Source organism: Rhamphochromis sp. 'chilingali', assembly GCF_963969265.1.
Source record: "Rhamphochromis sp. 'chilingali' genome assembly, chromosome: 5".
In the NCBI taxonomy this organism is placed as follows: domain Eukaryota; kingdom Metazoa; phylum Chordata; class Actinopteri; order Cichliformes; family Cichlidae; genus Rhamphochromis; species Rhamphochromis sp. 'chilingali'.
The window spans coordinates 27,750,339-27,778,120 of record NC_137932.1 but is presented as its reverse complement, the minus strand read 5'-3'; the positions used below and the strand labels follow the sequence as shown (position 1 = coordinate 27,778,120).

Sequence of the window (27,782 nt, the reverse complement as noted above, 5' to 3'; positions counted from 1 at the left end):
TAATGAGAAACAGTCTCTGTTTCTGCTTTTTACTTATCTCTGTTTTATTCACACACACACACACACACACACACACACACACACACACACACACACACACACACACACACACACACACACACACACACACACACAGGATGTCTTGATTTATGAACACAGAGCTTTATTCTTCACTGAGACTGTACAAGCTTAAATATCAGGATACAAAGAAGAGGTGCATGATGGGAGGCTCAGCCGACGTCCTCCATGTAGTCGGCTCCATGACTCTGACTGAGCTGAGAGATGCTGACGTCCTGAGTGGATTCATCCACCTGTGGACAGAGACAGAAATGAGCCTGAGGCTGCAAGTGGAGCTACAGGTGGAGCTGCAGGGGCATGGTCTCACCTTGTCGCTGTGGTCGGGGCCCTCAATGGAAACCTCCTCGATCTCCTCGCCGATGCTCAGCTCGCTCTTGGAGAACTCAGAGCGGTGACTAAACAAATAGAAGAAGAAAAGTAAGACGATCCTCCATCTGCCCAGCCTGACTGCAGGACAGATATCACTTTAACGCAAAACATGACAGTGGCTCTGTGGCACTGCGATCAGCAACACATCTGTCCTCTGTTCCTTCGAGCTGAATCTGAACAGCTGCTGTAAAGGTCTGGAAGGTTTCAACTACTTTCTATTTCTATTTATTTATTTATATAGCACTTTTAATTACAACAGTGGTGTTGACCAAAGTGCTGTACAAACATACAAATTACACAATAAAATAGCAATATCAATTAACATCAATACCAAATAGCTAATAACAAATAAATAAGTAAATAACTCTCATGCAGAATTAAAAGCCAGTGAGTAGAAATGCGTTTTAAGATAGGATTTAAAAAGGTTGAGGGTAGGAACCAGTCTAATGTAGAGAGGCAAATCATTCCACAATTTAGATGCCACAACTGCAAATGTACAATCACCTCTAAGAACTAGTCTCGACCTTGGTGTGCCCAAGAGCAAAAGATCACCCGATCTAAGAGCTCTAGGGGGCGTATAAGACTGCAGTAGGTCTGACAGATACCCTGGGGCCTGTCCATTCAGTGCTTCATAAGTCACCAATAAGGTTTTTTTAAATTGATTCTAAAACGTACATGGAGCCAGTGAAGCGATTTGGTCATAGCTCGGGAACAATTCAAAAAAATTTGAAAAGTCTTGGATAAAATCTTTATGGTATTTTGGAGGTCTGTAGACTGCTGTGACAAGTGTCGGTCGAGGATGCCCCACTTCAAACCACAGAAGTTCAAAACTTGAATAAGAGTCAGTTAAAACCTGTTTGGATGCGAGCTTACTTTGTGCAGAAACATTTAAAAATCCCTGAATTCTGAGAGCAGCAAAAACGGTGAAGCGTTAAAATCACAGCTGTGATGGTAAACACTGATTTAATCCATCATCCACATCAGTGATTACGACGCAAGAAAAACCACAAAATACTTTTCCTGTCAATGTCTAAACTCTGGTCTAACACGCTTTTACGAAACATAACTTCATTTTGCCACTAGATGGTGCTATGACTGCCGTTAGCTGTGTTCGGGATTGGACTTTCATCAGACATCTGGAGCAGGCTGGATTTCTCAGTGAAAGTTCAAATAAAGTACTAAAGTAATAAAGTACAAACACGGTGCCATAGAAAACATGCTCTGATGTAATAATAACAATAATAATAATACTAATAATAATGATGATGATGATGATGATAGCGATGCGTGGAGCAGATCCAGCAGCACCTTCGAAGTGTGAGTGCTCGACTCACAGATATCACAGGAACATCAGACCCTCTGAATCCTCGTGAATAAAAAGGACGTGAATAAAAACAAGTGTGTGTGTGTGTGTGAGAGAGAAACTCACACACTGGTACGTACCTGTTGAAGTCGTCGTCGTACTCGACCTCGTCATCTGAGGGAAAAAAGTGAAAACCTCGTTAATCGTCTGACTTCATCCAGTTCAGAGTCAGGGTGGTTGAGGACCTGTTTGTTTGTTTGCATTTTATTTATGTTTCTGTCATTGAGCAAGAAGAACATACAGCTAGCTGTATGTGCTGCTGCTGCTCACTTCCTGTTCCTGCAGTGGACACTTGTGTAAACAGGAAGTTTGTCAGTACCAGCTAAAGGTGTGGGAGCTCAGGCTCATCTGAACTTTATCAATAAATCGTTTTTTTTAATGTTCTTTGTTTACTTCTGAATGTTTTTGTTTATCTTGGCCTGAGACCAATTGTGGACCACTATTTCATTAAGTATAATCATTTAGTTTTGTCTGTACAGGATCTGAGCCTAAGATATGAAGGATCTAATCTGTGTCTCGTATAAAATGAAGGGCTTGAATAGTCCAATTAAAAGAAAAAAGGTGTTGAACCAACTAAAAAACCTTAAGTGCGCCATAGCAATGCTCCAGGAGACTCATCTCTCTGAAAAGGAACACAGGAAGTTGAGGAGAGAGTGGGTTGAACAATAACATAGATCTACTTATCAGGATGGGAAAAAAGAGGAGTTACAATTCTTGTTAACCAGTCAACATATTTCCACCATGAAAAAATATTTGCGGATAGAGAGGAGCGCTATTTGATGGTGACTGGCTCTGTAGGGGGGGGGGGTCTAAAATTACTTAACTAAATTTATATGCACCAAATGAGGACTGTCCAATTTTTTTCAAGAATACTGCATCATTAATAGCAGAAAAATCTGAAGGAATGATCTTGGTGGGAGGTGATTTCATTTGTATTCTGAAAGCAGCTGTCGACAGACTCCCGTTACACAATGGCCCCAAATCCAAAAAATCTCATAGTTTAAATACAATGATTAAGGAACTGGGCCTAGTGGATGTGTGGCGTCAGTTGCAACCCCAAGAAAAATATTTCACTTTTTATTCACATGTACATCGCAGCCATTCAAGGATAGATATGTTTTTAATGCCTAGGACCTTTATAGGGCTAGTCAGTGTGGCATAGAGGCAATCACTATCTCTGATCACGCCCCGGTTTGTCTGAAATTAAGAATCAATCCAAACAATCATTTTAAATATTGGAGAGCCAACATATCTATATTGAATAATGAAACAACTCGACAAGAACTTCAAAAGAGTCTGACTGAATATATTCAGTTCAGTGATAATAATGAGGTGCCCCCTTTAATCTTGCGGGAGATTGCAAAAAGTTATTTGAGAGGTAATATTATAGCAGTCTCATCAAGACTGAAAAATGAGAGATTAGCAGAACAATTAGCAGAACATCAGCTAACTAAAGAAACTGGGACTTTGAACTCATTGAAAGAGCAGAGGCAAAAGTTGGATGATTTACTAACATTTAAGGCAGAGGGACAACGACGTTTTGCTAATCAGAAGTACTACCAACATGGTATTCGGGCAAGCCGACTGCTGGCATTTCGGCTGCGTAAGGAGCAATCAAGTAGGGTTGGTCATAAAATCAAATGTCCAAACTCCAGAAAAATTGTGTGCCAATCTAAGGAAGTTGCAAAAGCATTTTTAATTATATAAAGAAGAAAATGCCCCAAATAAAATTGAAAAGATTGAACAATTTCTTAACCCAGTCAATCTTAGTAAACTGTCTCAGGAAGAGGCTGGACTAATACCAAATCTAATCACCATTGAAGATATAAAAAATAGTATTGGAAAACTGAAAAACAACAAGTTTCCCGAAGTGGATGGCCTGCCTGGGGAGTATTACAATTTTTTTGAAAAAGAGCTAACACCATTGTTATGCAAAGTTTATAACTATGCGTTATTTAAAGGTGATCACCCACAGTCATGGTCTGAAGTAGGGCTGGGCTATATTATAGCGCTCACGGTAATACCGGTACAATGCTAGGCAACGATAAGAAAATGATATATCGCGGCAGAATGTGGGTAAAACGCGCATGCGCAGTGCTGAAAAAGCACGGCAGTGACAGAGAATGAGAATGGGGAAAGCAGATTGTTGAGTGAAACGGATGAACCAGAATTAGTTTGTAAAAATGATGCAACTTAACTGGTTTGGTGTTTGTCCGTCAGATACACAACAAAGCACATTTTTTTGTAGAACATGCAAGCGGGCCATCGTTATTGCTGTATTTGTCGGACTAAGGTGCTTGTAAATCTGGGAGTAATTTGGGTCCTAAACTCTGTCAATTCAATCAAGTCTCTTTAATGAGACTTTTATTTCATGGGTCCAAACTTTATATAAAAATCCCAAGTCTCGGGTAAGGGTTAATGGCCACTGTTCTGACTTCTCTCTAGGCCGTGGCACTAGAAGGGTGAATTGTTATCGCCGTCCTTATTTGCTCTCAGTATTGAACCTTTAGCTGAACTGATCAGATCCAACCATCTCATACAAGGAATTAGAGATGAAACCAATACACAACATAAGCTGTCACTTTTCACAGATGATATTTTGCTATTTTTAGGGAATCCGGACACCTCTGTCCCAGCCCTTTAAGATTATGGTACAGTGTCAGTTTATAAAACAAATACAAAGAATCTGAGGTGTTAATAATTGTCGGAACTGGGCCACACAGCTAGATCATCATATCTTTTAGACACTCTAAACATGGTTTCAGATACTTGGGGGTAATTATTACTCCTAAAACCAATCAGTTACTTACACACAATTATGATTCGGTCATTCAAGGAGATTAAGGGGGACTTGGACAGATGGAACCTACCCCACTCAATCTTATGGGGAGGATTGAATGTATAATTGTATCGCCTTGTAATCGGAAGGTTGCCGGTTCGAGCCCCGGCTTGGACAGTCTCGGTCGTTGTGTCCTTGGGCAAGACACTTCACCCGTTGCCTACTGGTGGTGGTCAGAGGGCCCGGTGGCGCCAGTGTCCGGCAGCCTCGCCTCTGTCAGTGCGCCCCAGGGCAGCTGTGGCTACAATGTAGCTTGCCATCACCAGTGTGTGAATGTGTGTGTGAATGGGTGGATGACTGGATATGTAAAGCGCTTTGGGGTCCTTAGGGACTAGAAAAGCGCTATATAAATACAGGCCATTTACCATTTACCATGTATAAGGATGAATATTCTTCAATTCAATTCAATTTTATTTATACAGCGCTAAATCACAACAATAGTCACTTCAAGGTGCTTACAGTCGCCTCAAGGCGCTTCCACGCCTATTATTCCTATTACAGAACCAACCCATTTTGATCCCACAGTCTGCATTCAAATTATCAGAAAGCATCACATCTAAATTTATCTTGCAGAATAAACGAACAAGGGTCAGACTCAAAATGTTAATGGAAAAGAAAAAGGGGGCCTCAAATTGCCTAACTTCACAATGTACCGGGGAGCTCAATTAAAATCAATGGCTGCCTGGATTATTCATGATTCAGAAATGCAGTTGGTATCTATGGAAGAGTATTCATTACCAGGTATCTCCCTTCGGAGTCTCCCATTTCTCAACCATCAATCACGGAAAAAATTTTTTAATAACTAATCCATGGGTCAAGCATACTGTAAAGATTTGGAACCAAGTGTTAAAAATGCTAAAAGGGAATTTGACCATGTCTCGAGCTGTTCCCATAAATGGAAATGTTGAGTTCCTTCCATCATTGTCAGATCGGAGTTTTGAGAGGTGGGCGGAGAAAGAACTGATTACAGTCAATCAGCTGTTTGAAAAGAATACTCTTAAAGTTTTGCCCAACTAAGGGCTAAATATGCTTTATCCCCAGGGGACCATTAGAGATATTTGTAGTTAACAGACTACATACAAAACATAAAGATTGGGACAATATTAGATATGTTTCATGTACTCTGTGTTATGTGATCTGAACCTGCTGCGTGTCAGCCCTGAATCCTACCTAAGTGCAGAGATCCACTTCTGTCACTTGGAGCCTTGAAGCCTCTGTCTTTGTCCTGAGATGCTCCTGCAGAGAAATCACGAGTTCCATTTTATCTGTCAGCACCAACAGCGTGACTGAGACTGCTCCAGATCAAACAGGAAGGTCCACATCACCAGAACCACACAACCATCCAACCACACGAACATCCAAACACACAACCATACAGTTGGAGTCCAGAGAACGGCCATGTCCAGGATCACAATCAGTTTGTTAAAGATCAGGTGACCTCACAGAAACACACTCAACCCAACTCGCTCCGAGAGAAATCAACTGACCGTTCCTGCTGAGGTTTGGCTCCGACATGCTGCTTTGTCCTTTTCCTCTCCTCCTTGACCCTCCAGCGACCCTCCTTGACTCCCCTGGATCCGGACACCTCCCCCTTCCTGTGAAGAGGAGACCGCAAAGACTGAAGACCCTGACAGACAGTCCAGCAAGTCAAATTAATCAGACACCTCCCACTCCACCCCAGATTAGACATCCTCTCTTCCACCTAACCAGAGCAGACAGCATCAAACAGCAGATTGAACATGGACCAGAAACAGCGAGAGAAGAGGAGGGTTGTAAAGCGGCTGGTCTATCAGCTCCGCCTACAGCTGCACAGTTCAGACTGCTGGTTCCCATGCTGTGGGGCATGGCCCTTCACCAGGTCAGGAGATAAACCTTAGGGGTCGTAATATGAACACTCAGAAACTTTTCGTAGATTTTACATTTTCTGCACAGATCAAACACTCCTGTTAAGTCAGCAAGAGTCTGACTGAAAACCGAAAGGGGTGCACTTGATTTATGACAAAGAGAAGCCAGCAACAGCTTCAAGGCAAAAATAAATACAGAAAACATGGTGTTTAATCAGTTTATCCTGTCTTTATGATTTCTAAAGTCATCCCTGAAACTCAAATCTGACCTATTAATGAAGCCTATAAATCATTTGACTATGTAAGGAGATCCCCTTTCTCTGACATCAGACAGTTCCAGGAATATAAAAACGGTTTATCAAAACACTTTCGTGCTCACGAGAGGAACCAAAATGTCAGAGCAGAGAGGAAAGCCTAGAGGTTTGATGCTGACCTGCTTCACCTGGAAGGATTCATCAGTGGCCAATCACATGAAGAGAGGTGCACCTGCAGCTCACCTGAGCTCAGAGGGATCAGAGAGAGGCTCGTCTCGCTCGCCCTCTGAGTCAGCAGCCAGCACAGACAGGCTAAAGCCAGGAGAAAGAGGAAGAGGAGAAAAGAAGGAAAGAAAGGAGTCAGTGAACATCAAAGTCTGAGCTTCTATTGAGGAGGACGTAATCAGCCATGAAAACTGTTAAACGCCCTCAGAGTCATGAGCAGAGGAGGAAGAGAAGCTTGGAGCTCCCCCGTGACCCACTTTCTCCACAAACGTCAATAAAGTTTTACATCGCCACCATCAAACTGTAATCTGAGCTGAGTACAGCTTAGTCCACGGGACTGGCGTCAACAGGGATGCTGATTTAACTCACGCGTAATGAGGCGGACAGGCGAGCAGCTCCGAGTTTACCTTCCCCAACACGTGACACGAGGCACAGCAGGGCGGGCACAGGTAAGAGCAGGGAGATCTTTGGCAAGTGTTTCTGTGGTCGCTCCGTCAGGTGGTGCTTACACGAGTGTTATTCCTGTATCTCTGTGTCCATCTGTGGGTGTGACGCCCCCTGCTATTAATGGGCAGCAGCGTGCAGAGCCCGTCACGTAGACAGGGAGCAGGGAGATCAATAACATCTGCTCATTGCTGATCGATCACTGATCTAAAAACTGTTTGATCAGACTGACATGGTTTCAGGTGCTGCCCAGACTCCGGCTGCTCCACTTTCATCACAAACGCTGAGCTGAGACCTGAGTCACGCTCTACAGGAGGTCACCCACATAGAGCTTGGCCACACCCACAAAACTCAGTCTCACACACACAAAGACAGCTCTGTCACACCCATAGAGGGCTCAGTCACAGCCACAGAGGGCTCAATCCACACCCAGTCCATCTAGGGAACACCAACACCGTGATCCTGCTCCACATTCAAACCCCAGCTCACAGCTCTGAACGCCTCCTGACAAGCTGTTAGAAACACAGGATCGCTCCCACCATGGAGGAAACTCTCCAGCCAATCATCATCATCCTGGATAAATCTGAATGTTTGCATTCATCAGCTGGTCAGTGAAACAGCCCAGGGCACAGAGACACTTCAGTGAAAATCTGCTCATTAAGAACAAATACAAATAAATTATAAATAATAATAATAATAATAATAATAATAATAATAATAACAACAACAACAACAACAGCGATTCTTTACGCAGTCTGTAGTGAAGTGTGTCTGTGTTGGTCTCTGCGCATCTGTTTCAATAAAGTTCTTTAAATAAAGAACGTACAGCTCCTCTGATTGGGCATGACGGGACGTGCACACTCACTCGCTCAGACTTTTGCCTCGTCTCATGGAGGACACGTTGGAGCCAGAGAGACTCTCTTCCAACACGGGGACGGCACTACCGCAGGAGGAGTAGGAGGAGAAGGAGGAGAAGGAGGAGAGGAAGGACAGGGAGCACGTTCAGACACAGCACAGGTGTGAACAGCACAGACAGGTAAAGTTCTATGGTGTTATTTTTGTGCAACTATTTGCCACTATCTCTGCGGACCTTGCGCTCTCCACATCTCTGCCCCTGCGCGTTCAACTCTTTCTGTACAGTGTTATATTTGTGCCACAAAACCAACCAATCACAGACTTGGATGCAAAAATTCTGATTGGCTGTTTTGGTCTCCAATCAGTTCACTAGTTACTGTAGCCAAACCCAAGCAAATATCCTAGAATGCATTTCGTCAAAAACTCAAACGAGGCAGTTGCAGAGGAACGCAGAGTGGCAGGGTTTGATCACAAAATAAAATTTTAAGATATTTTCAGGCTAGAATGTTGCTGCGTAAACGTCAAATATCTGCTCAATTTATAAAGACATCACATATTTGCAAAAATGTTTTCGGAGATGTTACCCACCAGCTGTGCGGTCAGCTGGTGGGTAACAGGCATCTCCGAAAACGTTAGATCAGCACTTTTGCGAGCGGGTCCGCAGAGATCTGAGCAAGAGCAAATGCAAAAACTGAGCAAGAGGGGCTGTTATTGTATGTGTATACAGCAAACCCTGAAATACATTTTTTGCACGCAGCAATGAATTTTGTTCGCTCAAATTTAGCTTTTCTTTGCTCAAAATAAATTTCTCCTCAAAATGCAACACTTGTACATGCAAATTTGTTTTACATGCGCTCAAAATGTTTTTATGTGCGCTCAAAATAGTGGCACAAATATAACCCCATAAAATTCAGGTGTGAGCTGAAAGAGAGAAAGCTGGAACAATTTCTTTTAAATGCAGAAAATTCAGTTTTCTATTACAACATGTTTGCATGTATCAAAATGTTCAGATTGTTTGCAACATTTATTTTATTGAAACAATTTGTAGGAAAGAAAATCTTAAAATTATTTTCCTTTTTTGGATTCAGCAAATATTTTCTGGAAATTTTCCTTTTATTTTGGAGGGGAGGGTAAATGTGAGGGGGAAGGATAACTACTGTGGTTTGAAGCTGAAAGGAAATACGTTTGACCCACAAATTCACACTGACTCAGAGGTCAAAGGTCAGCCAAGCTCACCAGCCATAGGTCTTCTGCGGTTTGGGCAAGGGGTCGTCAAAGAAAGAATCTCCTTCATCGAGGTCTTCCTCCTCCTCCAGGTCCAGGTCCAGGCGCTCCCTCTTGTCGGCAGAGATCTCCTCCTTCTGCTGGAAATCTCCTTTACTCAGAGAACGTTCTGAGTCCTAAGCAGCGACATGACAAGTTCAGATCACACCGTGCACCCCAGACTGGAGGTGAGCAGGTGATGAAGACGCGGTAAAGAGGAAGATGTGGAGGCCGATTAAAGCTGTAGTAACGAGGTCACAGTGTTTCAGAGCAGAAAAGTTAGATTTGATCATAATCAGCTGCAGGTCTCAAACAAAAGCTGATGTTCAGCAGCCGGGAACTTCCTGTATGTTTCACAATACAAGCTTTTAAAGAGGCAGCAACACAAGTTAGAAAAATGTTCACGTCTTCATTCAGAAATAAACAAATCTATTTAATCAGTAAAACTAAAGATGTGTACTCTTTTGCAGCTTTTATTCTTAAAGATGCGAACAGGAAGAAGCCATTTTATCACATAAACACAGAATAAACTAGGTTTATGGTGGCAGTGATAGTGTCTGGTGAATTCAGATGCTGTCGCTCACAGGCTTAGTGTACTGCCCCTCAGCAGGCTTCCTGAAGTCCGCCAATCAAGAGAAATACAGCAGTGAGGGGAAGGAGGTAAAACGTATTTTCCCATAATCGGATAACTGATTATTCTGAACTACGACTGATGCAAAAGTACTCTGGAAAGTTGGGGATGTTTGAATATTAAAAGATTTAAAGTTAGAGCCTTTCATTTTATTTCCTAACCAGAAGAGCTGTGATCATTATAGCTGATGTCTTATGAGATGAACATAAGTCATAACATGAATAGCTTCCTGTTTCTGAGCTGTGACAGAGGAGGCCAGAGAGGAGCGTTAGTCAGAAGTGCTGCTGTTTATGGTGATGGTTAGCAATAGCACAAAGTGAGTCTCTCATCTGCTCCTCATTGTGTTACCTGGGCTGCTGTCTGACTTTGTCCTCTGAGGCCTTTATACCTGGGGATCTGTGCAGGACAGGATAGCAGCTATCAGCTAACAGGCTAACATCAGTGCTACACGGCTATCAGCTAACAGGTTATATCAGCTCTACATGGCTATCAGGATAGTATTACAGCTAAATGGTTATCAGCAGAGCTATCAGGCTAATATCAGCACTACACAGCTATCAGCTAAAAGGCTAACATCAGTGCTAATATCAGCTCTTAACATTACAGCTAAATGGTTATCAGCAGAGCTAACAGGCCATCATCTTCACTACATGGCAGTTAACAAGCTGAAATCAGTGCTAGCATTAACTCAATGCAGCTACCAGCAGAACTAACAGGCTAACATCAGCATCTTCATCTTGGTGTCAGCAGCTGTAACTGTGTTAGAACACAAATTAAACTGTTCTAATTCTATTTTGTGAACTATTTATCCCACAGTTTTCCTTCTATCGTGTACACATGTGCTAAAGTCTGCTGCAACCTGACCTTTAGTGAACTGTTTACTTTTAGGTTTGTTTCTGTATGTGTTTTAAATATTCTTTTAAATATTCTTTCCTTATCCAACTCAATTTTATTTTATTTAGCTAGCACCAAATTACAGCAACTGTCACCTCAAGGCGGTCGCGTTTGGGAAAAAAACAAAAATACAAACCCAGAATCGCTGTGATGTCACCAGCTTTAAATACAGGGAGATGAAGTAAAGCGGAATGACCTTTGACCGGTCAGATGACAGAGCAAACGTACCTTACTGACTTTCTGCTCAGGTAACTGGCTATGAGTCACACCCATATCAGAGTCCTGAAGCACCTGAACAAAGATGAGACCTTGTGAGACTCAGAGTTTCTGAAGAGCATTTTCTCAGATTTATACTCTAAATGTTTCACATTAACTCATAAAATGTGATCAGAAACCGAAAATTGAGTCTCACCACACTCCTGCACTGAGAGAAGAGTCGCCGGTACATCCCGAGGAACTGCTGGAAGTCTATAGCTGTAAACGTATTGATCAAATCAACCAGATCAACCAGACACAGATCAGTCAGAGCGCCATCAGAGTTTCTCATCAGTGTGATTGGTTTAAAATCGTTTTCTTACTTGTAGAGAAGTCTTTGTCTGAGGCTCTGAGCTCATCAGTGACGAACCTCTCCAACAAGTTCCTGTAGATCACACAAACAGATTAACCTTCATCATCATCGTCATCATCCTCAGACTCTTTCCGTGTCCCTCTTCACTGTCTGAAACAGGAAGTAAAACCTACTTGTTCACAGCGGGGAACAAATCAGTAAAGATGTTTTTCAGATTTTCTCTCAGCACTGAGCCGCTGTGGTCCTGCCGGGGGTCAAAGACAAAAGATCAATACTTGCAGCCTGTGGTTGGATAATAGCTGATGACATCACACACAGGTACAGTGTGGGGCTCACCTTGTCGTAAAAGTCAAACTTCTTATTGGCATTTGTGATCTGTTTCTGAGTCAGCTCCTACAACGAGGGGAAGGAAGGAAGTAGTTTATTTGCTGATAAGGATCAGATGTGACACGTGTGAACCTGTGACCTCACGCTAAACCTCTCTGAGCACGCTCAGTGATCAAAGAGCTGAAGCAAGATATTGGCTGAGATTAGATTGCAGCTCACAGAAAACAAACCACAGATTAAACCAAACCGGTGCAAGCAAACACACACACACAAAACACACGCCTTATATATACACACAGACACACATTGAACAGAAACCTTGGGGGGTTAAGGGATAACTCTGGATTATTTAATCTCACACTCAAATTGGCCTCTGAGTGATGCCACGGATGGAAAAATGTTCAGAGACCACGCCCACACTAACCCATAAATGCCCCTAACAGCAGGACGGGTTGACGAACTGACCAATCGAGCTCCAGAAATAGCACGGAGCCCCCCCCTCCTCTCCACGCTCCTCCTGACTCATCCATCTGTGGTGTCAGTGTTCAGTTGGAAGTGAGTTAAATGAATCATTTTAAGTCAGATTCTCATGTTTGTGTCAGCTAAGCAGTTTCTTTCAGAGGGATCAAACGTGTGCAGCCTAATTTTACATTTTGGTCCATTTCAGTTCTCATAGTCGCTCTGATCTTCTGTATTGTTCTTCATGTTAGCTCCACCTGACTGTCAGGGGTGAAGCCCTGCCCACCTGCTGCGTCAAATAATCCTTACTGATCACCTCATTGTTTACTTGAATGGGTGCATTGTTGTATTTTGTCATGTTTCTCAGGTCTTTGTCTGAATTTCTACGAACATTATTGCTAAGGATTGTCTTATTGCATTGGAGTCACACTGGGTTAAATATGTACACTTGGGTTTTAAGGGGTATTTATTATTTTCTTCTTTTTTTGGGTTGTATGGAAGCCCCAAACGCAATTTCATTGTTCTTGACAATGACAATAAATAAATACTACTACTTGCATGTAACCACCAATGTGATTGGTTAGCTTCTGTCATCCACAGACTTTTTTAGCATTTAAACGAATAAAAGTCCAAATGTCTTCAAACTACACAAAAATTAAACAAACTTGATGTGGATCATACAAAGCTGCCGTGTCAGAGTCCAGAGCTGAACAGAAGACTTCATGCACGTTACTATCAGTACTAGTGTCAGTAGCAGTACTGTAATACCAGTACTGTGGGCTGGTTGCGTGTGCTGCAGAGTTCGGAGCAGAAACTAGGACACCCTGAGATCAACAGGAAACCAAAACCCTCCATCTACTGACATCATGACCCAGAATAACCCACACAGACACACGCACCGACACACACCAACACACACACACACACAGTGAAGGAGAAGTCCGCTCATCTTGGGAATGCTCCCTCCTTGGTCTCCCTGCTCTCACACGCACACATTCCATCAATAACTCTTCATCACTTCACTGACATCATCATCCTCAGGAGGTTTGTCTCACCTCAGCCAAGGAGGCCGTTTTGTCCCGGTGGCGCCCCCTCCTGACAAGCTCCAGCAGCAGCGGAGACTTCCTGTTCAGGTCCAAGTCGGAGAGGCCAAGCTCCCTGGAGACCTGATCCCGCCCATCCAGACAGCTCGCCTGGACAAACACAGCAGCGGGAAGCAAATAAAGCTTTATCAATAAAACTAAACCAGAACTCGTCCAGCCGGCACAGGCCTCACGCTCAGCAACAGCATAAACATCCTTTATTGGCTGATACTGGCTTCTTTGTTTAAAAAAAAAAAAAAAAAAAAAAACCCACACAGACAAAACTTTATTTAAACGCTGAGCAGACATGGAGCGGACACTTAAAGGTCGTGTTGCATTTGTCAGCAATAATGTTTGCATTATTGCAGTCCGTTCACCCTCATCAGTGAGCCATCGGCACCCTTACTCGCTGACAGCGTACAGGTTGAAGTCTGAACTCGCGAGTGGGCTGAATGTATCACCCCTGAGCCTCCCAACGACACCGGCGCTGTCTGCACACCTGTCAGCAGGCCTCCCCTGCCCTGCAGCTTCTCATTGAACCCTTCATCTAAAACAGAAACAAAGTTCTTACTGTTGTCACCATGCAGGGTGGGCAGCGTGAACACGTTAGTTTGCAACTGTGAGAACTTGAAAACAAGGCGACACAGGAGCCTGAAATTGACTCCATCAGTGTATCTACTAAAAATCTCAGAGGAGTTCAAATCTTAGTGTCCTCAGAGGTCAGAGATCAAGTGTTCTGAAAACGACAGCAGGAAGCTCCTGCTGAGTAAAGTCAGGCCTAACAGAGTTTAATCTCAGCATACCAGTAAAATCATCATCATCAGCCGATCTGACAGTCATTACTGTTACCGATGGCTCTCTGCACGTCTAGCTCCATCTGTGCTGGTCCTTGAAACACCTCTGCTGTAAGGTTGTATGAGGGGATGCAGAGGTGGAGGTGCAGCTGGATGCTTCTCTGCTTGGGCCGAGCAGTTTGTTCTAACGTGGGAGAATCGCATCGTCCTCGAGGGTTTGTGAGCTTTCCAGAGTTTGTAACTAAACAGAGAACAGAAACCGTCACACAGTCGAGGGGAAGCCAACCAGTGATCTAAGCTTCAAACCCACAAACCACGAGAAGGAAAATTGAGTCAGTTTGTGGTCGCGAGCGCGCCTCAGCGAGTCCTCGGCTACAGGAGGAGGAAACCGCTCGCTGTGTGGCGCTGAGCTTCAAGTGTTGAACACGGCGTTCAGGAGCTGCTTCGGTCCTTTGTTATTTACACATCATCGCTCACATTTTCTTTCCAGTCACAAGCCGCCATCATCACGCCTCTGATTTATCGATACACTGGAATATGTATTATTATGGATCCTCTACTGATACCACAGCTCTCATAGCTCAAACACTCAAACAGCAAATACAGCTGCACTTTCTTCACAGCTTCATGACACCTGAAAGCAGCATGAGGAGTCAGCGGCAATGACGAGGAGGAAGAGGTGGAGGAGAAGCTTCTGGTACTCACAGAGTTGATCTCTGGCTCGAAGACGGCGAGGCTGAAGTCCAGGTTAAAAACCTGCAGGAAGTCCACGATCAGACTCGCCACCAGACGACCTGCAAGGGCATGATATCATCACTATCACCATAATCAAGATGCATCACAGGGAAAACTTCTCTCTCAGCAGCTGAGATCATCTGATGCTGTGTTCAGAGACAATCTACCAATCCTTATCACTCATCAATCACTTCACGTATTGATTGATTACCTGGCGTGTCACTACTCATGATCTGTAAGACTGATCAAACATTAAAATCTGATTGATGTGACTTTGCTCGCATTGTCCTGACACTAATTTTAATGAAGCTTTTTTCTTCTCATTGTTTAACATCATTTAATTCCTGAAGGCCACACGAAGCATCAGCATCTCATCACTTATTCACACAATTTAATCCCAAAAGGTGAAAAACATCCTGCTGGAGATGTCCAAACTCTTCACATGCCTCTGAAGCAGGGAACACTGTGATGAGCACTGTGATGTCACTAGGAAACCAGAAAACCATTTTTGGTCAGACGAACACGTCCTGACCTCCAACTCTCTGCTCGGCTTTCACACCACTGAACGTGGTCACTACTCATGCCACAGACCAACCAGGACTCAGCTGCAGGCCTCCAGTTTGACCCCAGTGGTTTAAACGAGCGTATGTCTGTGTGCATGTATGTGTATGTGTGAGCATGTCTGTGGCGTCCTGCTGCTGTGTGTTTGTGTGACACCCTCAAGGGCCAAAGAGATCAAAGCTCTGATCTTCATCATCATCAATGTGACTGCTGCTATATAAAGGACAGAAAATCACATACCAACAGGAAGTCACATAATGCAGGAGTGACCCAGAATCTCAGGGTGTGAGTTGGAGTTAGCTCTGATTGGTGGATTCCTGTTAATGGAGCACACCTTATAAAAATACTGACACCATGTAAACGTCACAATGAACACCTAAAATCCAGGTGAACTCCTGCTCGTCAACTCTGTCTGCTCCCTGCAGTGGTCTGAGATAAGACCAGCTGACAGCTGTAGCCACAGTGCCCCCCTGTGGGGCACATAGGAGCTGCAACGCCTGCTGACCGAGGTCATTGCAGCCTTAACCTTTGCTGTCACAGCTCCAAAGAACGCCAACTGGTCTGTTCAAGAAAACCGGACTTACCATACACAAAGAAATGTATAACAATCATATCTTGTTGTATAAGGACTGCACTGCTTCAGCCAAATCTACATACTATTCTATGTATTCTATTAAACTATGGTTTAATCAGTTCTAGTGAAGGTAACTCCAGGTCTCTCGTTTCATTGTTTAGTAAAATTACAAAACCTCCGGACTGCTGATTTTTGCAACTCTCATATCTTTTTTCACTCATAAAATCGCTGATATCCACCAACAACTTAAATCTGTAGGAGCTTCTAGCTGTGAAGTAGACTTTCTGTTTTCCTCTTCCCTCCATAGCTGATGTACCAAATCTTACTCAAAAATCAAAATCAACCACTTGTCAGCTCGACCCTCTTCCCACTGTGTTAGTTAAAGCTTGTCTCCCTTCATTGGCTCCTCCTATAACTAGTATTATCCACTCTTCCCTTAACACTGGAATCATTCCTCCATCCCTGAAAACTGCTTCTGTCACTATAATTCTCAAAAAGTCTGGTGCAGATCCCAATAATTTTGATAATCTCCGCCCTATATCAAACCTCCCCTTTATTTTGAAATTTCAGTCTGGTTTCCGCCCCAATCATAGTACAGAAACGGCTTTGTTAAGGATTACTAATGACCTTCTGATGGCAGCTGATTCTGGTCTTTTAACCATCCTCATCCTTCTCGATCTTAGTGCGGCATTTGACACAATTTCTCATGGTATCCTCCTGAGCAGATTAGCATCCATTGGCATTAGTCACACCCCCCTTGCCTGGTTCACCTCATAGCTCTCAGACCGCACTCAGTTTATCCAACTTAAATCACACTCTTCAAGTTTCTTTCCCGTTTCTGCTGGTGTGCCCCAGGATTCAGTATTAGGGCCCTTTTTCATTATCTACATGCTCCCTCTTGGCCAAATATTCCGAAAATATAATATCAATTTTCATTGTTATGCTGATGACACCCAGCTCTGCATTTCCTCCAAACCTAATTCATCCCTTCCACCTACCTCCCTCTTGAACTGTCTTATGGAGATCAGATCATGGTTCTCCTCCAATTTTCTCAAACTTAGCAGTAATAAAACAGTTTTACTCACTGGCACAGCCTCTATCTTAACCAAATCTAACAGTTTCTCCATTAAAAATTCCCCCATCCTTCCTTCCCCGCAGGTAAAGAGTTTGGGTGTCATACTTGACAGTCCTCTCTCATTTCATAACCCGGTCTGCATACTTTTCACTTACGTAACATTAACCAGCTTCATCCCATCCGTAGTCAAAGCTGTGTCCCAGATGTAACACAGGCACTTTTATTAACATACAGCGTAGATGTACATTAAAAAATTACTCAAAAATAAATTATCAGCATTTATTAATAGTGCTCCATAAATAAAAGAAAACAATGTTGTTTTTGTGATAACAAAAATCTCACAATTGTGCAATCAAAATGTAAACTAACAGACGCTGAGTATAATAACAAAGAGACAGATTTCACAGCTGCTCTGTTCCCAAGTTCTACAGCGTGACTGAAAGCCTGGAGTTTGAAATCCTCTGTGTAACCGTGTCTTTTAACAGGAGCCATTTGAGGTCCCAATACGCACACAATACGGTAACATTACATTGAAGCACAGTACGTATTACTCCGCAACAGTGGCGGTCCTAGCCTGTTTGGCGCTCTGGGCGAACACTCCCCACTTTTCTTGTCCATCTTCCATTGGTTTTAATTTTGCACTCCAGTATGAACACCCATCCCTCAACTCGAGGATCACCACAACATAATCTAACACACCTACACCTTAGTTCAGCGTTCCCCAACCTTTTTTGCACCACGGACCGGTTTATGCCCGACAATATTTTCACGGACCGGCCTTTAAGGTGTCGCGGATAAATACAACAACATAAAACTAGCACCGGCACCGAAAAAAAAGAAGATTTATTCATAACACACGTGAAAAGACCCAGGAAAACCAAGTTAACAATAAAAATGATAACAAAATAACGCCAAAAACTGATAAAAACCCTGAAAACCATGCATTTCACACCCGAGCCTCAACTCTCGCAGCCCGGTACCAAACGACTCGGCCCGGGGGTTGGGGACCGCTGCCTTAGTTCACAGATTCACTTTGTCTAGGGTGCATTTCTGAGATTTCACACAACCCAGGATTCAAATCGTGAATAGATAATGGGCTTGGATTTACAACATTATAAATTAAATGTGCTCTATTTGGAAGCAGCAGGGCCCCCTCCCCTTTCGATGGGTTGTGTGTGAGACTTTAAATCATCAAACTGTAAATTTTAAATTGTTATTGATCCCTTTACCCCTGGTCCTAAAGTGTATATTTATTTTCTTACTATTCTTATATTTATTGTTTTTTTACTTGCACTGCTGTAACTGGAGCCTCGTCTCTCTGTATACTGGACTGTATTTAGAGGAGATGACAATAAAGTTTACTTTGACTTCAGCAGCGAGCAGGCGCACCGAGGGCTCTCGCGCTCACTTTTCGTGTATAGAATTTCGAAAAAACATGGGTGCAAATTATAAGTCTGTATTATAATGTCTGGTATTTTCGTGTTTGTTGGTTTGTTTTTATTTTGTTTTATTTTGCGAGTTGGTTATTAGATGCTGCTCCAGCCAGTCAGAGAATCCCCCGCCGCCCCGCCCTCAACTCCCTGTGCCGCAGGCGCACATCGCAGACGAGGGCGACCTTACTCCCAGCAAATGGGCGATAGAAAACCGATCGGTGCCTATGCCATTCCCAATATGCGCTGGCATGACGTCGGGGCAGCATAAGTACGAGCATTTTTTTTTTTTTTTTTTTTTTTTGCCGATGCCCGTGATGCCGCCCCCCACCACGATGCCGCCCCGGGCAACCGCCCGTGTCGCCCGTATCTAAAACCGCTACTGCTCCGTGAGGCTCCAGACTACGGTAGCCGTAATGCTCCAACATCATCCATCAAGCGATGCGGCTTCGTAGTTCGTAGCTTACCAAAGTCGTACTAAAACATTTTTTGACAGATTGCTGAGCGCCGTGTACCACATAAAATCGGTTCACGGTCATTAAGAACAACCAGAATTCATACATAACGTGCACTGTCAACTTTTGAGAAAGCTGTTAGCGCGGTTAGCTCGTTAACACGTTAACACGTTGATGCGTCCAGCCCCACGCACAGGGCGATCCGCGGTAACGGAGATTTGCTGTGTCCGTCTTGTTGTTGCCTGCAGGTGAAGTGATGGGGGAGGGGGACTTGTGTTCAGTGAAGGAGAGGCGAGGCCGAGTAGAGACAAAAGAGAGGCAAACTTGCGGCTCCACAAGTATAATTATAACGCAACATATACCATATCGATATAAACGATGCTGTCACATCTTATATCTCGTATAAAAATATATCGATATTTTAAAAAAAAAAAAACCTCGATATATCTGCTGCCATCCTTGTCCATAGTCTTATTACTTCCTGGATCGATTATTGCAACTCTCTCTTATTTGGTCTCCCTAATAAGTCCCTCCATAAACTTCAACTTCTTCAGAATTCTGCAGCTCGGGTCATAACTCTTACTCCCTTAAGAGACCATATTACCCCAATTCTTCAACAGTTTCACTGGTTGCCCATAGAAGCCAGGATAAACTTTAAAATCTTAGTTCTCACATTTAAGTGTATTCATAACCTCATCTTACCCTCCTTATCTCTGTGATCTGCTTCATATCCCCACTCTTACCTGCTCACTCAGATCTTCATCTGCCACTCATCTTGTTGTTCCTTCTGCTCGCCTTATCACTATGGGGCACAGAGCTTTCAGTCGCTCTGCTCCTCGGCTCTGGAACTCACTTCCTTCAGCCGTAAAAAATATAGATTCCCTTCCCTTATTTAAGTCACAACTCAAAACCTACTTGTTTAAACTGGCTTACTCGCTTTAATACAGATTTTACTTGCTGTCAAATCGTGGTTTTTTTTTTAATTTGTTGTTTGTGGTTGTATTTTGTGTTTTTTGTATTTTAATTTATTATAATCTATTTTAATCTACTGTTTTATTGATGTCTTCTTCTCTTTGTAAGGTGACCTTGGGTTTTAGAAATAAAATGTATTATTAATATTATTATTACTTGTTGCCATTGTAACAAATACTGCAGTCTGATGATCAATGACATCAGGATAAGAAAGAAACGCATGGTGAACCTGCGGATGCTCCGCCATGGTGCTCACAGGCGGTTTCACTCTTAGTGCAAGCTGCTGGATCAGTGAGGGATTCTTTAGAGCATGTTTGAAATTATTTAAACCTTTATGAACTCTCTCGCTGATGAGTCTTTCTGTTGGACTAATTTTAGTAAAACTGTAAAATAACAGCCATGAAGCAGTGTGACCTTCATGTTTGTCAGCTTCACTATCCAAGGCAGCAACAGCCAAGGTATGAAGGATATAGGCATAATTGATGTGTGGCGAAACCTCCATCCAGGCCAGAGGGACTTCTCCTTTTTTTCACCAGTACATAATACACACTCTAGAATTGATATGTTTCTTGTACCACAAAATATGATGGCAACAGTGATAGATTGCTCCTACTTAGCAGCTACTTTTTCAGACCATAATCCCATTAAACTTTCCTGGGCTACCAATATGTCGCAAAGTGTAACCTACAGGTGGAGGTTTAAAAATTATATGCTAGGAGACTCTGATTTTATTTCATATATGAACACTAATATTGAAATATTCCTAGATGCCAATTCAAACTCCTCTTCACATGCCAATATTTGGGAAGCCCTCAAAGCCTATATGAGAGGTATGGTTATGTCATACGGTGCCAATAAGGTTAAAAAGGTCAGAGAGAAGATAACTAAATTGGAGATTGACATTAAAAACTTGGAACAGGAATATATTGCTACCAAAAAGGAAGAATACCTCAATATATTAACAAAAATAAGGTTGCAATATGATAATTTATGCACCAGCAGAGCAGAAGCAGCCATGGCCAGAACTAGATATCACTACTACGAATTTGGAAACAAAACAAGTAAACTACTGGCCTGGCAAATTAAGAAAGAAACATCTGATAAATTTATACGGACAATATTAACGGAAGATGATAAACTTCTTGATGAATCAGCACTCATAAATGCAGAGTTTAAACGGTTCTATGAAGATCTGTATAAATCTGAGCAAGGGGTCGACAGTACTGCTGCAAAAAGATTTATAGATGGAATAACTCTTCCTAAATTACATAATGAGGACAAAGAACTGCTTGATGCAGATATATCTGAGATGGAGGTTCTTCAAGCCCTCAAGTGTTTACAAAATAATAAGACCCCTGGACCAGATGGATTTCCAGTTGATTATTATAAGGCTTTTTCTAATAAATTATTGACACCACTTACAAATATGATTAAAGAAGCTTTAGAAAATAATAAATTACCAGAATCATTGGAAATTGCAACAATCACATTATTGCCAAAACCGGGCAAGGACAAACAGAGATGTGACTCTTACAGACCCCTCAGCCTTTTAAATGCAGATTATAAAATATTATCTAAAATAATTGCACTTAGATTGGAGGACATTATGCCTAAGATAATAAATGCCAACTAAACAGGCTTCATTAAAAACAGACATGAAGCAGATAATGTGCGGCGTTTGCTCCATATACTGAATACTGCTTAAAAAAACCAAGACCCACTGCTAATAATCTCCATGGACGCTAATAAAGCATTTGACAGGATTGAGCCAAACTTTCTATTTCAGGCAATGGAAGCCATGGGCTTCGGAGAAAAGTTCACCCGCTATGTTAGGACACTTTTTAATGCCCCCAGAGCCAATATCATAACAAATAATGTGCTTTCTGGCACTTTCTCTTTAACTAGAGGTTGCAGACAAGGTTGTCCAAATTCCCCCTTGCTCTTTGCGATTGCGATCGAACCACTAGCAGTTGCCATCCATACTAATGCCTCCATATCTGGAATCAAATTCGGCACAAGTGAACATAAACTTTCTCTATACGCAGATGACCTCCTACTGTATATAATGGACCCTCTTAAATCAATTCCCTCTTTAATGAAGTGTCTTAAAGAATACAGTGCAGCCTCAGGATACAAGTTAAACTATACCAAAAGTGAGATTATGTTATTAAATATACAAGATAGCCGTATTAGAGCTCTTACTGACCCATTACAGTGGTGTAATAATGGATTTACGTATTTGGGTATACAAATTGGTAAATCCGAGGATCAAATATTCAAATTAAATCATATCAAACTGTTGGAGCAAACAAACTTAATATTCAGAGATGGATGGATTTTCCATTATCTCTTATAGGGAGAATTAATGTTGTTAAAATGAACATTTTGCCTAAGTTTATCTACTTATTTCAATGTCTCCCTACAAATGTTCCTAAAAGTTTCTTCAAAGAGCTTAACAAACTCATAACGTCTTTCATATGGCAAAAGAAAAATCCAAGAGTCAAACTCTCCTCACTACAGGCCCCATATTCAAGGGGAGGACTTAATTTACCAAACTTTAGGAACTATTATCTTGCCTCCCAGTACCGATCAATTTGGATCTGGCTACATGCAGAGAGGAGTGAGGTTCGATGGGTTCCAATAGAACAACATGAGGTGAACCCCATACCATTAAAAGATGTTCCATTTTTAGGTACAAAAAAAATGTCTATCCAAGCTCACAAACAATTTGATAATATTAAACACCTTCTGTGCCTGGCAGGAATCCCACTCACTTCTGAAAATAAATATCTCTTTTCTTAGAAGGACACCCCTATGGGGCAACCCTGATCTCTCTTATCATATTGCTGACCCAATATTGCGGGGATGGAAAGACAGAAATATTCGAACTGTTGCCGACTTATACAATAATGATACATTTATTGACTTTCAACAACTAAAGGAAAAATTCAAACTCCCAGGACAAAATATCTTCAAATTCCTAGAAATAAGAGATTGGGTCAAAGAGAAATCCAAAGGATTATTCCCCGAGATTCCTAAAGAAACTCCTCTTGAAACGCATCTTTGCACCAAACCATGAAAGTCAATAAAAGGAATAGCATCTTCTATATACACTATTATCAATGAAAAGTTACCTGACTATAATAAAGCGTCTTTAAAAAGAAAATGGGAGACAGACCTGGGCTATGTCTATGAAGAGGTAGAATGGCACCATTTATTGGAACAGGCACAGACCATGTTAATTTCTACAAATCACAGGCAAATGCAATTTAATATATTTCATAGGATATATTATACCCCTTATAGGTTACATAAAATTGATATTAATTACTCCCCCAAATGTTTGAGATGTAAGGTGACAGATGGTGATCTCCTCCACATGCTGTGGAATTGCCCAGTGATAGAAGAGTTCTGGAGACGGGCCATTGAAATAATCTCAAGGGTAATGGGGATCCAAATCGAACTGGACCCAAAACTATGGATTTTAGGTGACACAGGTTCTATAAATGTGAATTATCACAAGAAATATTTTATTTTACTTGCGAGTGCTGCAGTGAAAAAATGTATTCTGCTACATTGGAAATCTGAAAACTCTCCAACACTGAGACACTAGATTAATGAGCTAGCGTCCTACTGCACACCTGAGAAGATATTGCATAGTGTAAAAGGGAAATATGGAACCTTCGAAAAAATTTGGGGCCCCTTCCTGTCAGTACTACCGTCTTTGGACCTAACAGATCATAGAGATGACGCAAATCCCCCTGGGTCTGCCTTGAGTTGATCCCCGGTTAGGCCCTTCTGACTTGATTTCCTGAATGCTGTAGTTTTATCTTGTGGGATGTTGATTCCTGTGTATGAGAGTTTCTATAGATAGGTGTAAATATGGGCTGTCTGGATACACGAATGTGATGAGGTTGAGAGCCATACAGGGGTAAAGGGGTGGGGGGATGGTGGGAGGGGTTCACATGATGTGTTTTCTGTTTTGCTCAATTTTTTATTTTATTTTTTTTGAATTCTTTGTTCTTTGTTTGTTTGTGTGTTTGTTTTAAATTTCTGTAATTACCAATATTGTCATTATTATTATTATTATTATTATTATTATGCCTGTATTTTCTGTGTTTGGTTTTCAGATGTTTGAGGTTATCCATGAAAGGCATAGATACAAGAGTGTGCACCTGGGAGTGCTTCTGTGGTCAGTTGAGAGTTTTCTGTTTGTTTGTTTTTTTTGTTTTGTTTTTTCTTTCTTGCTTTGTGTGTATGTTTGTTTTTTTGTTCGTTTCCAATTTAAAAATGAAAATAAAGCTTAGAAAAAAAAATTTGTTGTCTGTGGTTGTATTTTGTGTTTTTTGTATTTTAATTTATTATAATCTATTTTAATCTACTGTTTTATTGATGTCTTCTTCTCTTTGTAAGGTGACCTTGGGTTTTAGAAAGGCGCCCTCAAATAAAATGTATTATTAATATTATTATTATTACTTGTTGCCATTGTAACAAATACTGCAGTCTGATGATCAATGACATCAGGATAAGAAAGAAACGCATGGTGACCTGCGGATGCTCCGCCATGGTGCTCACGGGCGGTTTCACTCTTAGTGCAAGCTGCTGGATCAGTGAGGGATTCTTTAGAGCATGTTTGAAATTATTTAAACCTTTATGAACTCTCTCGCTGATGAGTCTTTCTGTTGGACTAATTTTAGTAAAACTGTAAAATAACAGCCATGAAGCAGTATGACCTTCATCACTGCTAACCTGCTCGTGAAATGTTGCTGCTCAGTGAAACCGGCTGCAGGCAGGAAGAGGAAGTTGAGGAACTCACCGTCTTTGGTGTTGAGACATTTTTTCAGGCTCTCGTTGACCAGCGGACTTTTATTCTGAGGAGAAACATCAGCGAGAGCTCAGAACAGGTCAAAGCTGTCAGTCACACATCAAGACCATCATTGACCCCTCCCAACTTCCTGACTCCTCCCACCTCATTGTTCACTTTTCCAGACTACAAACTTAGATTTTAATCTAAACACACCATGAACCTGCTGTCTCACGTATTCCTGAATTTGAATACTTTATTAATGACGTAGTAATAGTCGCTCCAAGACACTAAAAACTGGAACTGACTAAACTAAAGTTAAAATATAGCAAAATAGCTCTTATTATAAATATTCCAGTATGCTACACAAATTAAATATATTTGGTTAAGATTGCCCTTGTTATGTGCAGATATTTTAGTGTGTGCTGTGTATTAGATGGAGGAGTTGTTCAGTGCTACATTACGTATAATCTCATGCTCTCGTTGTGACTGGCCAGCATGTCACAGAGTGAGTGGGAGGTATTGTCCGGCATTGTCCTGATCTTGGACTATGACGGACAGCACTGACTGATCAACACTGTGCTTGGAACTTCTGTGTGAATCACTCACCTCCAGTTTGTCCTGCTCCTCCATTGCCAGGAACACCGCCGCTCTCATCTCCGCCTGCAGGAACATGTCATCAATACAGGTAGTTATTGAAACCTATCAGTAAATTCATACATGTCATTCATGACAGATATTTCAAACTAAAAGGGTTTCCTAAATATTATTTCATTTCCATTCATCAGTTTTCTTCCAGTTAGAGCAGGGCGATATGGCCAAAAATATTTATCACGATATATATTTGAAAATTTGCAATAACGATATAACCGACGATATAATTGATGCGAGACAAAATACAACTCCACAACATTACTAGCGCAAAAAGACAACCTTCCATTTATTTTCACTTAAGAAGCTGGTTTTTATGTACATTAAAGCTTTATAAAAATGTAACAGTGCAAATGCAAATTCCTTGCTGAAAGTTTAACCAAAAGGCATTTCCAGTAGAAATGGGCTGACATATCCTGAGCATAACCATGTATAATATCCACTGAAGTTAAAAAGAGGTGCTTTGCAACATTAAACTGCAGTGTGCAGTACGCATTTTTCGGACCATAAGGTGCACGGGATTATAAGGCACATTAAGCGAAACAAAGCAGTCAGATAAATCAAACTTTATTAAACTCATTCTTCTTGCTTCCTCCACTTCTGTACCATTGTTTCATTAATGTTGAATTCTCTGGCAGCTGCTCTATTCCCATGTTGTTGCAGTATATTAATGACTAACCTCGTATTGTGGATGGATTATCTCAGTTGTTCTCCTGACTGAAGTTTGGTCCGTTTACAGCATCCTGCCATGCGATTGCATTTGTCTCTAACCATGAAGAACCTTCACATTAACTTTTATAAGTGGAAAAGTGTTAGTGTTCGTCCTCCAGCTTCACTGTTTATGTTATGCTAACATAGCTGTGTCGCTAGCGATCACGTAGCACATCATTATATACCAGCTAGCCCAACTTCAGTAACCCTACAAACGTCACTGCTGTTTAGTTTCCTGTCTTCATTTATGTTGGAAGTGATAGCAGAGCTGTATGTTTGATTTTTTTCAGAAATCTCTCAGTCAGAACATGCAATATCATGCTTAGGTAACTAGCGAAACTAGCATGGATGCCTGGAAGTTAAACTTTATAGTTACACCTGGTAAAGCAGCAATGCTGATCGTTTTATTAAAGATGAAAGAATTTAGACAGTTTTTAACTCTAAGTGATGCTGCAGTGTTGTTTGACCTGAAGCGTACGGAGTTTAGGACCCAGATTACTCCCAGATTTAAGAGCATCTTAGTCCGACAAATACGACAATAACAACGGCCGCTTGCATGTTCTGCAAAAAATGTGCTTTGTTGTGTATCTGACGGACAAACACCAAACCAGTTCCACATCACGGAAGTTGCACCATTTTTACAAACCAATTCTGGTTCATCTGTTTCACTCAACAATCGGCCATGTGCGTATGAAAACAAAGGCACTGCGCATGCGCGTTTTACTCCCATTCTATCGCGATATTTCATTTTCCTATCGTTGCCTAACATTATACCGGTATTACCGTGAACGGTATAATATGGCCCAGCCCTACTTCCAGTCATCGTATTCAGGGTCGTGGGGGGTGGAGCCTCTCCCAGAGGTGGGACACACAGATATCAGTCACAAACTGATCAGATATCAGTCACAAACTGATCAGATATCAATAAGAGTGGTTTCAGGTTTGGAGGTAAGTCTTTCTCAGCACCTGACGCTGTCGAGTCACATGACAAAAACAGGGCGTGAAAGGAAATAAAAAAGGAAAGCTATTTCTATTTGTTCTGTGAGGTTTCTTCTTCCTGGCTGTGAGCTTTGAGGTTCTATGCTGAGCCGCAGTTACACGTTATTAGTAATAAAATGTCTCATCTACTCTCACGGATGTTTAAACCGGTTTCAAAGGTTAGATCCTGCTTGATCGACAACAGCAGCAACAGAGCTCACACAGCTGCTGAACCTCTACACTCAGTCAGAACTTCATCTCTCCTCTCAGGTTAAATAAAATAAACCTGAAACAGTCTCTGAGCAGCCGGTTAGCAGTCGTTAGCTGCGAGTAGCTGTAGCCTATCCCGCCGTCAGGGCGTCTCACGTTAAACGTGACCTTTCACCTTCAGCTTGTTCAGAGCTCCGCTGTTCTCAAGATTCTGGATCAGCAGGTCCCGCAGTTCCGTGTCGTCCTCGGCTGCTGACATTTTTCTGTCTGAAGCTTAAGGTGCTAACGTAGCTAACTGCTGCTGCCAGGACAACACGCCAAAACAACCTGACGCAAC

At 41.9% G+C, this 27,782-nt stretch overlaps 1 protein-coding gene across 1 annotated transcript; it reads right to left on the bottom strand.

The window, feature by feature from the left end:
• Window positions 1–53: 53 nt before the first annotated feature.
• cep43 (centrosomal protein 43) lies at window positions 54–27,782 on the bottom strand. The gene is given in 20 exon segments (XM_080882228.1): window positions 54–311; window positions 386–473; window positions 1,891–1,924; window positions 5,820–5,885; window positions 6,137–6,216; window positions 6,218–6,244; window positions 6,991–7,059; window positions 8,282–8,356; window positions 9,508–9,671; window positions 10,514–10,561; window positions 11,288–11,350; window positions 11,472–11,533; window positions 11,638–11,699; window positions 11,801–11,871; window positions 11,964–12,020; window positions 13,469–13,606; window positions 14,995–15,083; window positions 24,908–24,962; window positions 25,505–25,558; window positions 27,621–27,782. Coding segments are annotated over 20 exon segments (1,467 nt in total). The 5' UTR covers window positions 27,705–27,782; the 3' UTR covers window positions 54–230.